Source organism: Tachypleus tridentatus, chromosome 10, assembly GCF_004210375.1.
Source record: "Tachypleus tridentatus isolate NWPU-2018 chromosome 10, ASM421037v1, whole genome shotgun sequence".
Lineage (NCBI taxonomy): Eukaryota > Metazoa > Arthropoda > Merostomata > Xiphosura > Limulidae > Tachypleus > Tachypleus tridentatus.
In genome coordinates, this window is record NC_134834.1 from 12468915 (window position 1) to 12487628 (window position 18714).

Below are 18714 nucleotides of genomic sequence, written 5' to 3' on the forward strand. Positions count from 1 at the left end.
TTGTGCAACATGTAACATTATCATCTGTATAACAGTAAATTTATCATATTTTTATTGACAAGAGAAGCAAAAATTCAAAACAATGAGTACTTTATGTAATCATGCCAAAATATAAGTTAACTTTATTACTACTGTTTATTACGTTCTGTAGATGGAAAAATTAACATTTAATGTTTAGCCTAGAAAAATTGAAAATTGGAGAATTACATATTTTAATTAATACACAATATTTCTAAACAACAAATGTTAATTATTTCAGAAAAGTAAATCTTTGTAAACCTATGTTTAAGAAGTAGAAAACAACAAACAAACATTGGAGATAGTCTTTAATATTTTATAAATTGTGAGGGTAATAAGAGATCTATTAGTTCATCTAGGCAGTTCTATCCATTCAAGAGTAAAACTCAAAAAGCCTTCTGTTATTGTAGAACGTCTATTGTTCTTTTACCTAAATTCACTCTAAAGGCAACCCATTGGAATCCACCCTTTAAGAAAAACAAAACTTTCAGTTGAAAATTACTCTTATCTTACCCAAATTAAACCTTTTACAAATTTGGAAGATGTATTTAACTTATTAGCAATGCAAAGATGGCTTAAGAGGCTCTGAAACCAGCACATTTTGGACACATAAAAGCAAAACATAAAATAATATTAATAGTCCCAAAGTAAAAAGGTTTTTAAGAAAACTGAAAACTATTTTGACCAAACATTTTGCAAGACTAATTTTTTTAATCCTTATGTAACTAATTACAGAAGAATACTTAGAATGATGTTTATTTTTATATTACATATTGTACATTTAGAATGTGTACTGATATGTAACATTATATCCACTGAAGCTTTTGGAAACAATACTATTTCTGAACGAGTTTTTCTGTTAGTTAATCATGTATATATATTTTATAGTCAATAACGTAAAAACACAATAACGAAGAAGTGTATAATATTTAACAATAAAAACACTTGAAGTTGTTTCGAAAATTTTAAAAAATAATAACTTCTCGTTAAGTTTTGATTTACACGTAATTACTTTTACTGCCTGTAGATGGCACTACTGTGATTACCTGATGCATAAACATTTCATTTCAAAGTTAGTGACTTGGATGCGACTTTCTTTAAATTCTGTAATGTTTAACTGAACTTTATTTGAAGTAAGACAGTTTTATTATTCACAATCAGTCTATAGACGAAAACTAGCTACAGAGACGAGATTTGGAAGAAAACAAGTTACGGCAACCATTGAAATTTTAGAAATATTTATCTTTACAGTAGTAGTGATAAAATTGTGACGTAATCACATCAGTGCTAAAGAAACTAATCAATTTTCCCCAACACACGTGTACATATTGAAATGTATAAATAACAGACTGCTCTGTGACCACCGCCGTGTTTATGGTTTTCCCGATAACATTACGAAAAAGTTATTCAACTTAACAAAAGTCCATTGACTACTGACCACTTGGAAACAAGATACATGTTATGTTATACTAATATCTCTGTGAGTTTAGTAGCGAACGAGGGTTGGTGATGAAACAAAATACTTTAAGTTACCTGTACATTGGGAACAAGCAGATGAAAGAATAAGATTAAAAAATGAAAGAGACGTCTTTGATTTTTATATACTTGCCTGTCTCTATCGACCGTGCCCAGCTTCCGTTCTAGTTTGGTAACGCTTTTGGTCCTTTTCAGAGGGTTTTTTGGAGTACGTTTCGAAAAGAAACTCTGAAATACAAAACTACCAAACTTATCACCTTATAATTGTTCACTAGCGTAGACGATCGTATCAGTTTTATTTATTTATTTAAAACAATATCCATTAAATCGGCTTATTCAAGTAATGTAGTAAACTTATTTTATCTGTAAAAGTAAAGTATTTATACATGTAAAACGTAGAAATCAAAGGCTAACCTTAATTTTAGAAATTCAACTACAAGTTACGTAAGGTAACACAGCTTGGATAAATAACAAACTGCATATAACACGCGACGCGACACAAACAACGAGTCGGGGTTTTTTATTTAGCCATAAATTTTAATCGTCTGGTTGCCATGGTTACATTTTCTTATTCAATTTTTTTTTCAGTGAACATTCTCTTTAACCACAATAATTAATGTTAAATATGTATTTCTAAATTTAAAAGAATACACAAGAAACAACTGCCCAACTGTATTTCCCATAACGACATAGCATAGTTTTAATACGTATTTTACTTTTAACGTGATCTGTATCTTCTGTGACAACTCCGCTAAACGGTCAGGCCAGAGATCCTTAACGTTCAAGTGCATCCATCTCTAATTTAACCACCTTTGCCTAAACGAGTACTCTCAATAGAAAGACTGTCACAATTATTACGCAGCTTATAAAAAACACATAGCGGTTCGAACACCTTGAACATTCCGCGATCCGGGTGGCCTTCTAAGGCTCAGAAGCAAACTTGATGGTATCCAACATTAAATGTACAGGTTCTATTCTTGTAATGGTCACAGAACAGACTATTTTATAGCATTGCATTCAACACATAGTAATCAATTGTCACAGACAACTTGAACACATAGTGGTCACTTGTCACAGACAACTTCAACACACAGTAGTCACTTGTCACAGACAACTTGAACACATAGTGGTCACTTGTCACAGACAACTTCAACACACAGTAGTCACTTGTCACAGACAACTTGAACACATAGTGGTCACTTGTCACAGACAACTTCAACACACAGTAGTCACTTGTCACAGACAACTTCAACACATAGTAGTCACTTGTCACAGACAACTTCAACACATAGTCACATGTGACAGACAACTTCAACACACAGTAGTCACTTGTCACAGACAACTTCAACACGTAGTAGTCACTTGTGACAGACAACTTCAACACATAGAAGTCACTTGTCACAGACAACTTCAACACACAGTAGTCACTTGTCACAGACAACTTCAACACACAGTAGTCACTTGTCACAGACAACTTCAACACACAGTAGTCACTTGTGACAGACAACTTCAACACATAGTGGTCACTTGTCACAGACAACTTCAACACACAGTAGTCACTTGTCACAGACAACTTGAACACATAGTGGTCACTTGTCACAGACAACTTCAACACACAGTAGTCACTTGTCACAGACAACTTCAACACATAGTAGTCACTTGTCACAGACAACTTCAACACATAGTAGTCACTTGTCACAGACAACTTCAACACACAGTAGTCACTTGTCACAGACAACTTCAACACACAGTGGTCACTTGTGACAGACAACTTCAACACATAGTGGTCACTTGTGACAGACAACTTCAACACACAGTAGTCACTTGTCACAGACATCTTCAACACACAGTAGTAACTTGTCACAGACAACTTCAACACGTAGTAGTCACTTGTCACAGACAACTTCAACACATAGTAGTCACTTGTCACAGAAAACTTCAACACATAGTAGTCACTTGTCACAGACAACTTCAACACATAGTGGTCACTTGTGACAGACAACTTCAACACACAGTAGTCACTTGTCACAGACATCTTCAACACATAGTAGTCACTTGTCACAAACAACTTAACACCTAGTCACTTGTGACAAACAACTTCAACACATAGTGGTCACTTGTGACAGACAACTTCAACACACAGTAGTCACTTGTCACAGACATCTTCAACACACAGTAGTAACTTGTCACAGACAACTTCAACACATAGTAGTCACTTGTGATAGACAACTTCAACACATAGTAGTCACTTGTCACAAACAACTTGAACACATAGTCACTTGTGACAAACAACTTGAACACATAGTCACTTGTGACAAACAACTTCAACACATAGTCACTTGTGACAGACAACTTCAACACACAGTAGTCACTTGTCACAGACAAGTTCAAAACATAGTGGTCACTTGTCACAGACAACTTCAACACACAGTAGTCACTTGTCACAGACAAGTTCAAAACAGAGTAGTCACTTGTCACAGACAAGTTCAACACAAAGTAGTCACTTGTCACAGACAACTTCAACACACAGTATTCACTTGTCACAGACAACTTCAACACACAGCAGTCACTTGTCACAGACAACTTCAACACACAGTACACTTGTCACAGACAACTTCAACACACAGTACACTTGTGACAGACAAGTTCAACACACAGTAGTCACTTGTGACAGACAAGTTCAACACACAGTAGTCACTTGTCACAGACAAGTTCAACACAAAGTAGTCACTTGTGACAGACAAGTTCAACACAAAGTAGTCACTTGTCACAGACAAGTTCAACACACAGTAGTCACATGTGACAGACAACTTCAACACACAGTAGTCACTTGTGACAGACAACTGCAACACATAGTCACTTGTGACAGACAACTTCAACACACAGTAGTCACTCGTCACAGACAACTTCAACACATAGTCACTTGTCACAGACAACTTCAACACATAGTGGTCACTTGTCACAGACAACTTCAACACATAGTAGTCACTTGTGACAGACAACTTCAACACACAGTAGTCACTTGCCACAGACAACTTCAACACACAGTGGTCACTTGTGACAGACAACTTCAACACACAGTGGTCACTTGTGACAGACAACTTCAACACACAGTAGTCACTTGTCACAGACATCTTCAACACACAGTAGTAACTTGTCACAGACAACTTCAACACGTAGTAGTCACTTGTGACAGACAACTTCAACACATAGTAGTCACTTGTCACAGACAACTTCAACACATAGTCACTTGTGACAGACAACTTCAACACATAGTAGTCACTTGTCACAAACAACTTGAACACATAGTCACTTGTGACAAACAACTTCAACACATAGTCACTTGTGACAGACAACTTCAACACACAGTAGTCACTTGTCACAGACAAGTTCAAAACATAGTGGTCACTTGTCACAGAACTTCAACACACAGTAGTCACTTGTCACAGACAACTTCAACACACAGTAGTCACTTGTCACAGACAAGTTCAACACAGAGTAGTCACTTGTCACAGACAACTTCAACACAAAGTAGTCACTTGTCACAGACAACTTCAACACAAAGTAGTCACTTGTCACAGACAACTTCAACACACAGTAGTCACTTGTGACAGACAACTTCAACACACAGTAGTCACTTGTGACAGACAACTTCAACACACAGTAGTCACTTGTCACAGACAAGTTCAACACACAGTAGTCACTTGTCACAGACAAGTTCAACACAAAGTAGTCACTTGTCACAGACAACTTCAACACACAGTAGTCACTTGTGACAGACAACTTCAACACACAGTAGTCACTTGTCACAGACAACTTCAACACATAGTGGTCTCTTGTCACAGACAACTTCAACACATAGTCACTTGTCACAGACAACTTCAACACACAGTAGTCACTTGTCACAGACAACTTCAACACACAGTAGTCACTTGTCACAGACAACTTCAACACACAGTGGTCACTTGTGACAGACAACTTCAACACATAGTGGTCACTTGTGACAGACAACTGCAACACACAGTAGTCACTTGTCACAGACATCTTCAACACACAGTAGTAACTTGTCACAGACAACTTCAACACGTAGTAGTCACTTGTGACAGACAACTTCAACACATAGTAGTCACTTGTCACAGACAACTTCAACACATAGTCACATGTGACAGACAACTTCAACACACAGTAGTCACTTGTCACAGACAACTTCAACACGTAGTAGTCACTTGTGACAGACAACTTCAACACATAGTAGTCACTTGTCACAGACAACTTCAACACACAGTAGTCACTTGTCACAGACAACTTGAACACACAGTAGTCACTTGTCACAGACAACTTCAACACATAGTCACATGTGACAGACAACTTCAACACACAGTAGTCACTTGTCACAGACAACTTCAACACGTAGTAGTCACTTGTGACAGACAACTTCAACACATAGTAGTCACTTGTCACAGACAACTTCAACACACAGTAGTCACTTGTCACAGACAACTTGAACACACAGTAGTCACTTGTGACAGACAACTTCAACACATAGTGGTCACTTGTCACAGACAACTTCAACACACAGTAGTCACTTGTCACAGACAACTTCAACACATAGTCACTTGTTCATAAGTTTGGTAAAGAAGTCTAATTCATTCTTCATTATTAATTATAATACTGTGATTAGATTTACCGTGGAAGTGGTGTTTTTAAGCGATTAAAATTGCCACGTATCAACACATAGAAACGGGCTAGGTTTATACACTGCAGTTTTAACTGTTTAACACAACAAAAATATCTGCACCGTAAGGCTTACCACGGTTTTAAATTCATTTCTAATTATCTTCAGATCTATATTTCTCTCTGAATCTCATCTGATTACCGCTATTATATGAATAAAAGCTATTCGTTAAGTTTACCAAACAGCTCACACGTATATGTCTAACAGTACAATGAAGTATTGTCTACTCTTAACATTGTAGTGAAAAGATTGTTATAAACAAATCGCGGAGCACACGATTCCTTATTTAAATGGTCCGGCATGGCCAGGTTATTAATGTACTCGACTCGTAATCTGAGGGCCGCGGGTTAGAATCCCCGTCGCACCAAACATGTTCGCCCTCTCAGCCGGGGGGCCGTTATAAATTGACGGTCAATTAACTATTCGTTGGTAAAACAGTAGCCCAAGAGTTGACGGTGAGTGGTGATGACTAGCTGCCTTCTCTCTAGTCTTACACTGCTAAATTGGGGACGGCTAGCGCAGATAGCCCTCGAGTAGTTTTGCGCCAAATTCAAAAACAAACAAACATTCTTTTCATATTTTGTAAGTATAGATTATTAGTTTTATAAAACTTGGCGAACTGTATTATCAAATATTTAAAGATTTCTTCTCTACTTCAGATTTTCCCGTCTGTCCTGAAGAACTATTGCTTAATTCTAGCTTAGTTTAATGCTAGCCGGGCCATAAAAAAGAAACTGTTCTTATAGTTTGAAGCGTAGATTTTTTAAACCTGTATTACATCTTTAAAGTCGAACCTGCTTTAAACCGATGAATGTAGACTTTGTTTGTGGAAACATATAAAGGAGAGTTCGAGTCTAACATGGCCTGGTGTTCAGGGAACTCAACTCGCAATCTGAGGGTCGTAGGTTTGAATCCCAGGGCTAATTTAAACACATCAGTGTGGCCGGCCACACAACCACATGGGGTTAAGGTTGACTGAATGAGCGGGAGATTTGCAAGCTAACTGTCACGTGAGAATATTGTAATTGGATGTGTATAAATCAGGTTAACATGAACAAATTAACAAATCGCTGTGGAGGACACACGACACATGTCCAAGTAAAATCAGCAACGCCTTTAAATCAACTACTTGTTTTAACAGGAATATATTTAATAAACACAATGTATTCAAAGATGCATTATTAGAAGTGCTTCAGATTAAAACTAAGAAACTAATCTGTCACTTTTAGTTCGTCCTTTAACAGTGGAAATACTATATAGTGTAATAGTGTTGGTTGGAATGTTCACTGACAGATAAAAGTACTATAATATTATTAAACAGACAATCCTTAACACAAGCACAAAATCATTGCTGGGAACACGACAAACAACCTTCCCCACAGATATTTTGTCAACATTTCACACAAACGTTAAAATCGAACCCTGTTGCTTCCTTACCAAGTGATTTACCACAGTAATAAATACGTAACTTGATCGACACAATCATTACTTGGTAACTCAATAATAACAGGCGAACTGCTGAACCGATTGTTACCAAGCCTGACAGGCACACACCACCAAGGAACCCCCCCCCTCCCCCTAGGAAAGTAGCATAGGGAGCTTATATTCGGGTCTGATTCCCTATATCACCCTCAAAGGCCCCTGTGTCTTCCCCGTGGGTTGCAATGAATACGTGTAATCACAATGGTATACACGTACACCCAACAATATTGCTAAGGTTACGAATTTGATCAGGGCGAGTATTCTAGTACAAGACACTAGTTGTAATTCTGATTTGAACAGAGCCGTAGTCCACGCCTTTCTACCGGTAATTTCCTAGAAAGAGTGCCGAAGGTGGCCTGCAGGAGTCACTGTTTTAGTCACTCGCATCACACACCTTTGTTTGTTTTCTTTCTCAGTCCGTCAGTCAGTAGACACTAATATGACATCACATAAGAAATGCTTAACGTTGCAATGTGTACTGTCGTGAAGTCAGTAAAACGTGCGCATGCCATGAATCACGAGAATAATTAAGCACTCTGTAGACTACAATACAGTATGATAAAATATTTGCTCCCTTAATTGTGGTTTTATTTACTCTTGAAACAGAACACTTAAGGACCTTACAGTAGGGCCCGGCATGGCCAGGTGGTTAAGGCACTCGACTCGTAATCTGAGGGTCGCAGGTTCAAATCACCGTCACGTCAAACATGCTCGCTCTTTCAGCCGTGGGGGTGTTATAATGTGACGGTCAATCCCACTACTCATTGGTAAAAGAGTGGGTGGTGATGACTTGCTGCCTTCCCTCTAGTCTTACACTGCTAAATTAGGGACGGTTAGCGCAGATAGCCCTCATGTAGCTTTGCGCGAAATTCAAAACAAACAAAACACAGGACCTTACAGTAAAACATGTACTACAATATTTATTTTACCTGTCTAAATTGTTGTGTAACAGATCAACAAGTCATGAGGTAAACAATTTAAACAACAAAGTTTAAAATATAACAGATGAACTGTTATTGTCTTTTGTAAATTTTTTGGGCTAATTCAGAATATACCTGAAAAGTAGCTACTCCAACACATCAAAACTACATGTCTACATAACAAAATTTGGTGTTTGATTCATGTCGAACTTACGGTTAACCGTCTGGAACTGGGACTTGGCATCTCCACACCTCTTACTCCAAGAATAGGAGACGTTGGAGCGCTGCCCCGGTGATCGGAGTTTGACTTGTCGTACGAAGAATCTGTTCATAAAGTTAAAATACAAAATAAGAAACCTGCAACACACGTGTTACTCTGCATTTAATTATCTGAGAATACATTAGGCAGATATGCGAACAATTCATTGTATTATAAATGTATTTAAATAGATGCACAAGTCCAAGGAAAACTACATCATAACTGTTTACTGTGTGTTGATCACGAAAAGTGGTCGTTTTTTAAGGAATAGAATATTTTTTTTATTTTAATACAATGAGCAGATTATTCGATGAAACCCGATAAAAATCCAGAGTTACATGACAAACAACAGTACCTAATTGATAACATATCAAACAACAGGACCTAACAACAGAAATATTTCATATAATAAGAACTAATTAGTAACAGTAGTTCAAATAGTAGGATTTGAGTTACAACAATATCTCAAACAGCAAACAGAACCTAATTGATAACAATATATCAAACAATAGGACATAACTGACAAGAATATCTCAAACAACAAACAGAACCTAATTGATAACAATATATCAAACAATAGGACCTAAGTGGCAACAATATCTCAAACAACAAACAGAACCTAGTTGATAACAATATATCAAACAATAGGACCTAAGTGGCAACAATATCAGACACAACAAACAGAACCTAACTGATAACAATATCATAAAGAACAATCAGAACCAAATTGATAACAATGTATCAAACAATATACCAGCAGTGTGATCTAATCCTTATATACCAGCAGTGTGATCTAATCCTTATATACTAGCAGTGTGATCTAATCTTTATATATCAGCAGTGTGATCTAATCCTTATATACTAGTAACGTGATCTAATCCTAATACTAGCAGTGTGATCTAATCCTTATATACCAGCAGTGTGATCTAATCTTTATATATCAGCAGTGTGATCTAATCTTTATATATCAGCAGTGTGATCTAATCCTCATATACTAGCAGTGTGATCTAATCTTAATATATCAGCAGTGTGATCTAATCTTTATATATCAGCAGTGTGATCTAATCCTTATATACTAGTAACGTGATCTAATCCTGATATACTAGCAGTGTGATCTAATCCTTATATATTAGCAGTGTGATCTAATCGCCCATATACCAGCAGTGTGATCTAATCGCTTATATACCAGCGGTGTGATCTAATCCTTTATATACTAGTAACGTGATCTAATCCTTATATACTAGCAGTGTGATCTAATCCTTATATATTAGTAACGTGATCTAATCCTTATATACTAGCAGTGTGATCTAATCCTTATGTACTAGTAACGTGATCTAATCCTTATGTACCAGCAGTGTGATCTAATCCTTATATACTAGCAGTGTGATATAATCCTTATATACCAGCAGTGTGATCTAATCCTTATATACTAGCGGTGATCTAATCGCCATATACCAGCGGTGTGATCTAATCGCCTTATACCAGCAGTGTGATCTAATCCTTATATACTAGCAGTGTGATCTAATCGCCTTATACCAGCGGTGTGATCTAATCGCGCATATACTAGCAGTGTAATCTAATCGCCCTTATACTAGCGGTGTAATCTAATCCTTATATACCAGCAGTGTGATCTAATCTTTATATATCAGCAGTGTGATCTAATCTTTATATATCAGCAGTGTGATCTAATCCTTATATACTAGTAACGTGATCTAATCCTTACATACCAGTGATATGATCTAATCGCCCTTATATACCAGCAGTGTGATCTAATCCTTATACCAGCGGTGTGATCTAATCGCCCTTATATACCAGCGGTGTGATCTAATCCTTATATACTGGTAACGTGATCTAATCCTGATATACCAGCGGTGTGATCTAATCCTTATATACCAGCAGTGTGATCTAATCCCATGTACTGGTAACGTGATCTAATCGCTTATGTACCAGCGGTGTGATCTAATCGCCCATATACTAGCGGTGTGATCTAATCGCCTTATATACCAGCGGTGTGATCTAATCGCCTTATACCAGCGGTGATCTAATCCCCATATACCAGCGGTGTGATCTAATCGCCATATACCAGCGGTGTGATCTAATCCTTATATACCAGCGGTGTGATCTAATCGCCCCTTATACCAGCGGTGTGATCTAATCGCCATATACTAGCGGTGTAATCTAATCCTTATATACTAGCAGTGTAATCTAATCGCCCTTATATACCAGCGGTGTGATCTAATCTTTATATATCAGCGGTGTGATCTAATCTTTATATATCAGCGGTGTGATCTAATCGCTTATATACTAGTAACGTGATCTAATCGCTTACATACCGGTGATATGATCTAATCGCCCTTATACCAGCGGTGTGATCTAATCCTTATATACCAGCGGTGTGATCTAATCCTTATATACCAGCGGTGTGATCTAATCGCTTATATACTAGTAACGTGATCTAATCCTGATATACCAGCGGTGTGATCTAATGCTTATATACCAGCGGTGTGATCTAATCGCCCTATATACCGGCGGTGTGATCTAATCGCTTATATACTGGTAACGTGATCTAATCGCATATATACTGGTAACGTGATCTAATCGCTTATATACCAGCAGTGTGATCTAATCCTTATATACTAGCGGTGTGATCTAATCGCCCCCTATATACCAGCAGTGTGATCTAATCTTATATACTAGCGGTGTGATCTAATCCTATATACTAGCAGTGTGATCTAATCCTTATATACTAGCAGTGTGATCTAATCCCTATATACTAGCAGTGTGATCTAATCCTTATATACCAGCAGTGTGATCTAATCCTTATATACAAGCAGTGTGATCTAATCCTTATATACAAGCAGTGTGATCTAATCTTTATATACAAGCAGTGTGATCTAATCCTTATATACCAGCAGTGTGATCTAATCCTTACATTTCTGTATAATGATACTATGATCTAACACCTACCAACAGCTACTGTGTAAATATTTCAAATTCAATCAGCTAAGTACACCACCGAAGGATAAAAAAAGAAACCAGAACCACGACTGGCAAGTTTCCACAACTTAGCACCCGTTCTTTTGTCTCGGTTCTTTCCTTTAATATAAAACAACTTACGGTGCCGGCTGTTAACTGGTCTCTCACTAGTCAGTTAAACATGAAAGCAGAGATAGAACATAATTAAGACTTTCTGTAATAAATATCCCACTGTACATAATAACAAAGTTACTTTTTAATAATTACAGGAACAACAACACATTATTGTAACCCCCTAGGAATCAGTTCGTATGTGACTAGATTGTGTCAGTTTCACATTTAACTCGACATCGAAGGAAACATTTATCCATTATAAGGTCATTCACCCGGAACAACACAGTAACGGAAGGTCATTAGATGTTTCTACTGTTTATTAAGCTATTTGTACCGATTTTACTCTGTATGTTTGTAGTGTGAGATTGCGTGACCTCTGGCTTGTTATAAAATACTTCCGTGAGGTAAATAATTGGAAAACGTTTAAAATACGATATTGTCTGTTCATACATATCTGTTACACTACTACAGGGTCTGTTTACACATCTGTTACACTACTACAGGGTCTGTTTACACATCTGTTACACTACTACAGGGTCTGTTTACACATCTGTTACATTACTACAGGGTCTGTTTACACACACATCTGTTACACTACTACAGGGTGTGTTTACACATCTGTTACACTACTACAGGGTGTGTTTACATATCTGTTACACTACTGCAGGGTCTGTTTACACACACATCTGTTACACAACTACAGGGTGTGTTTACACATCTGTTACACTACTACAGGGTGTGTTTACACATCTGTTACACTACTACAGGGTCTGTTTACACATCTGTTACATTACTACAGGGTCTGTTTACACACACATCTGTTACACTACTACAGGGACTATTTACACACACATCTGTTACACAACTACAGGGTGTGTTTACACATCTGTTACACTACTACAGGGTGTGTTTACACATCTGTTACACTACTACAGGGTCTGTTTACACATCTGTTACACTACTACAGGGTCTGTTTACACATCTGTTACACTACTACAGGGTCTGTTTACACATCTGTTACACTACTACAGGGTCTGTTTACACACACATCTGTTACACAACTACAGGGTGTGTTTACACATCTGTTACACTACTACATGGTCTGTTTACACACATCTGTTACACTACTACAGGGTCTGTTTACACATCTGTTACACTACTACAGGGTCTGTTTACACATATCTGTCACACTACTACAGGGACTGTTTACACACACATCTGTTACACAACTACAGGGTGTGTTTACACATTTGTTACACTACTACAGGGTGTGTTTACACATCTGTTACACTACTACAGTGTGTGTTTACACACACATCTGTTACACTACTGCAGGGTCTGTTTACACATATCTGTCACACTACTACAGGGACTGTTTACACACACATCTGTTACACAACTACAGGGTGTGTTTGCACATCTGTTACACTACTACAGGGTGTGTTTACACACATCTGTTACACTACTACAGGGTGTGTTTACACATCTGTTACACTACTACAGGGTGTGTTTACACACATCTGTTACACTACTACAGGGTGTGTTTACACATCTGTTACACTACTACAGGGTCTGTTTACACATCTGTTACACTACTACAGGGTCTGTTTACACATCTGTTACACTACTACAGGGTCTGTTTACACACACATCTGTTACACAACTACAGGGTGTGTTTACACATCTGTTACACTACTACAGGGTGTGTTTACACACATCTGTTACACTACTACAGGGTCTGTTTACACACATCTGTTACACTACTACAGGGTGTGTTTACACATCTGTTACACTACTACAGGGTGTGTTTACACACACATCTGTTACACTACTACAGGGTGTGTTTAGACATCTGTTACACTACTACAGGGTCTGTTTACACATATCTGTTACACTACTACAGGCTCTGTTTACACACACATCTGTTACACTACTACAGGGTGTGTTTACACATCTGTTACACTACTACAGGGTGTGTTTACACATCTGTTACACTACTACAGGGTGTGTTTACACACATCTGTTACACTACTACAGGGTGTGTTTACACATCTGTTACACTACTACAGGGTGTGTTTACACACATCTGTTACACTACTACAGGGTGTGTTTACACACACATCTGTTACACTACTACAGGGTGTGTTTAGACATCTGTTACACTACTACAGGGTCTGTTTACACATATCTGTTACACTACTGCAGGGTCTGTTTACACATATCTGTTACACTACTACAGGGTGTGTTTACACACACATCTGTTACACAACTACAGGGTGTGTTTACACACACATCTGTTACACTACTACAGGGTGTGTTTACACACATATCTGTTACACTACTACAGGGTGTGTTTACACACACATCTGTTACACTACTACAGGGTGTGTTTACACACACATCTGTTACACAACTACAGGGTCTGTTTACACATCTGTTACACTACTACAGGGTCTGTTTACACATATCTGTTACACTACTACAGGGTGTGTTTACACACATCTGTTACACTACTACAGGGTGTGTTTACACACATCTGTTACACTACTACAGGATGTGTTTACACACACATCTGTTACACTACTACAGGGTGTGTTTACACACATCTGTTACACTACTACAGGGTGTGTTTACACACACATCTGTTACACTACTACAGGGTCTGTTTACACATATCTGTTACACTACTAAAGGGTTTGTTTACACACACATCTGTTACACTACTACAGGGTGTGTTTACACATCTGTTACACTACTACAGGGTCTGTTTACACATATCTGTTACACTACTGCAGGATCTGTTTACACATATCTGTTACACTACTAAAGGGTTTGTTTACACACACATCTGTTACACTACTACAGGGTGTGTTTACACATCTGTTACACTACTACAGGGTGTGTTTACACACATCTGTTACACTACTACAGGGTGTGTTTACACACATCTGTTACACTACTACAGGGTCTGTTTACACACACATCTGTTACACTACTGCAGGGTCTGTTTACACATATCTGTTACACTACTACAGGGTCTGTTTACACATATATGTTACACTACTACAGGGTCTGTTTACACATATATGTTACACTACTGCAGGGTGTGTTTACAAACATCTGTTACACTACTACAGGGTCTGTTTACACACATCTTTTACACATCTGTTATGATCTGAGTGTGTGAATATTTTGTGTCGGAAAGAACTGTTACACGTCCTTTCAAAACATCAATTTCCGGTAGCATCACAGTACTTGAGAAACACTACACTAATATCAAAATGTATTCCTCAAACATGTCACTCCATAGCGACTTTATGGAGGCCATAGTTAATAGGCACTTTGCCGGCTTGTATATTGAAAATCATGATACTAAACACTCAATTCTTAAAGTTAATTTCATAAATATTAATAGTTTTGTTGTTTAACGTGTGTATGTATATATTTATTGTCCCTCATTAGAAAATTATTTCGTTTTGGTAGCCGGTTACATGAAGGTAGGCCTAACATAAATCTCTAATGCTGGCCGAACTTAGTTATGTATTATTAGGATTATGGCCAGGATATCCAATGGAAGGTTCATTGCATTTTAATTATTAGTTATTGTTTTACTTCTTGTGAACTGTTTTATAGGATTACTTACAGACAGTAAATCGTATATGATATTTGGTACGTTATATCTTAAGATTCTTTAAGTTCTAACCTGTGCCTCAATCAAAAATTAATTATAATAGGAAAATGAATGAAAAACATTATAAACTACAATCATTTGGTGTGTAACACTCGCATGAAAAACATTATAAACTACAATGATTTGGTGTGTAACACTCGCATGAAAAACATTATAAACTACAATGATTTGGTGTGTAACACTCGGATGAAAAACATTATAAACTACAATGATTTGGTGTGTAACACTCGCATGAAAAACATTATAAACTACAATGATTTGGTGTGTAACACTCGCATGAAAAACATTATAAACTACAATAATTTGGTGTGTAACACTCGCATGAAAAACATTATAAACTACAATCATTTGGTGTGTAACACTTGCATGAAAAACATTATAAACTACAATGATTTGGTGTGTAACACTCGCACGAAAAACATTATAAACTACAATGATTTGGTGTGTAACACTCGCACGAAAAACATTATAAACTACAATGATTTGGTGTGTAACACTCGCATGAAAAACATTATAAACTACAATGATTTGGTGTGTAACACTCGCACGAAAAACATTATAAACTACAATGATTTGGTGTGTAACACTCGCACGAAAAACATTATAAACTACAATGATTTGGCGTATAACACTCGCATGAAAAACATTATAAACTACAATCATTTGGTGTGTAACACTCGCACGAAAAACATTATAAACTGCAATGATTTGGTGTGTAACACTCGCACGAAAAACATTATAAACTACAATGATTTTTTGTGTAACACTCGCACGAAAAACATTATAAACTACAATGATTTGGTATGTAACACTCGCACGAAAAACATTATAAACTACAATGATTTGGTGTTGAACACTCGCACGAAAAACATTATAAACTGCAATGATTTGGTGTGTAACATTCGCATGAAAGACATTATAAACTACAATCATTTGGTGTGTAACACTCGCATGAAAGACATTATAAACTACAATGATTTGGTGTGTAACATTCGCATGAAAGACATTATAAACTACAATCATTTGGTGTGTAACATTCGCATGAAAAACATTATAAACTACAATGATTTGGTGTGTAACACTCGCATGAAAAACATTATAAACTACAATGATTTGGTGTGTAACATTCGCACGAAAAACATTATAAACTACAATCATTTGGTGTGTAACACTCGCATGAAAAACATTATAAACTACAATCATTTGGTGTGTAACACTCGCACGAAAAACATTATAAACTACAATGATTTGGTGTGTAACACTCGCATGAAAAACATTATAAACTACAATCATTTGGTGTGTAACACTCGCACGAAAAACATTATAAACTACAATGATTTTGTGTGTAACACTCGCACGAAAAACATTATAAACTACAATGATTTGGTGTGTAACACTCGCACGAAAAACATTATAAACTACAATGATTTGGTGTTGAACACTCGCACGAAAAACATTATAAACTGCAATGATTTGGTGTGTAACACTCGCACGAAAAACATTATAAACTACAATGATTTGGTGTGTAACACTCGCATGAAAAACATTATAAACTACAATCATTTGGTGTGTAACACTCGCACGAAAGACATTATAAACTACAATCATTTGGTGTGTAACACTCGCACGAAAGACATTATAAATTACAATCATTTGGTTGTAACACTCGCACGAAAGACATTATAAACTACAATCATTTGGTGTGTAACACTCGCACGAAAGACATTATAAATTACAATCATTTGGTTGTAACACTCGCACGAAAGACATTATAAACTACAATCATTTGGTGTGTAACATTCGCATGAAAAACATTATAAACTACAATGATTTGGTGTGTAACATTCGCATGAAAGACATTATAAACTACAATCATTTGGTGTGTAACACTCGCATGAAAGACATTATAAACTACAATGATTTGGTGTGTAACATTCGCATGAAAGACATTATAAACTACAATCATTTGGTGTGTAACATTCGCATGAAAAACATTATAAACTACAATGATTTGGTGTGTAACACTCGCATGAAAAACATTATAAACTACAATCATTTGGTGTGTAACACTCGCACGAAAAACATTATAAACTACAATCATTTGGTGTGTAACATTCGCATGAAAAACATTATAAACTACAATCATTTGGTGTGTAACATTCGCATGAAAAACATTATAAACTACAATCATTTGGTGTGTAACACTCGCACGAAAAACATTATAAACTACAATGATTTGGTGTGTAACACTCGCACGAAAAACATTATAAACTACAATGATTTGGTGTGTAACACTCGCATGAAAAACATTATAAACTACAATGATATGGTGTGTAACACTCGCATGAAAAACATTATAAACTACAATCATTTGGTGTGTAACACTCGCATGAAAAACATTATAAACTACAATGATTTGGTGTGTAACACTTGCATGAAAACATTATAAACTACAATCATTTGGTGTGTAACACTCGCATGAAAAACATTATAAACTACAATGATTTGGTGTGTAACACTCGCATGAAAAACATTATAAACTACAATGATTTGGTGTGTAACACTTGCATGAAAAACATTATAAACTACAATCATTTGGTGTGTAACACTCGCACGAAAAACATTATAAACTACAATGATTTGGTGTGTAACACTCGCACGAAAAACATTATAAACTACAATGATTTGGTGTGTAACACTTGCATGAAAAACATTATAAACTACAATCATTTGGTGTGTAACACTCGCACGAAAAACATTATAAACTACAATGATTTGGTGTGTAACACTCGCACGAAAAACATTATAAACTACAATGATTTGGTGTGTAACACTCGCACGAAAAACATTATAAACTACAATGATATGGTGTGTAACACTCGCATGAAAAACATTATAAACTACAATCATTTGGTGTGTAACACTCGCACGAAAGACATTATAAACTACAATCATTTGGTGTGTAACACTCGCATGAAAGACATTATAAACTACAATCATTTGGTTGTAACACTCGCATGAAAGACATTATAAACTACAATCA

The 18714-nt window shown here is 36.6% G+C and overlaps 1 protein-coding gene across 5 annotated transcripts in view; it reads right to left on the bottom strand.

The window, feature by feature from the left end:
* The window catches only part of LOC143228756 (disabled homolog 2-interacting protein-like), a 146047-nt gene that overhangs the window by 44709 nt on the left and 82624 nt on the right, over positions 1-18714 (bottom strand). For all 5 annotated transcript variants that reach the window (XR_013015448.1, XR_013015449.1, XM_076460073.1 and 2 more), the window contains 2 exons: positions 8846-8955; positions 1628-1722 (listed from right to left, as the gene is read on the bottom strand). Coding sequence is in view for 3 of the 5 variants with exons in the window: in XM_076460073.1 (XP_076316188.1) it covers positions 1628-1722; positions 8846-8955 (205 nt within the window). In the remaining 2 variants the exon portion in view is untranslated. The remainder of the gene's footprint in view (positions 1-1627; positions 1723-8845; positions 8956-18714) is intronic.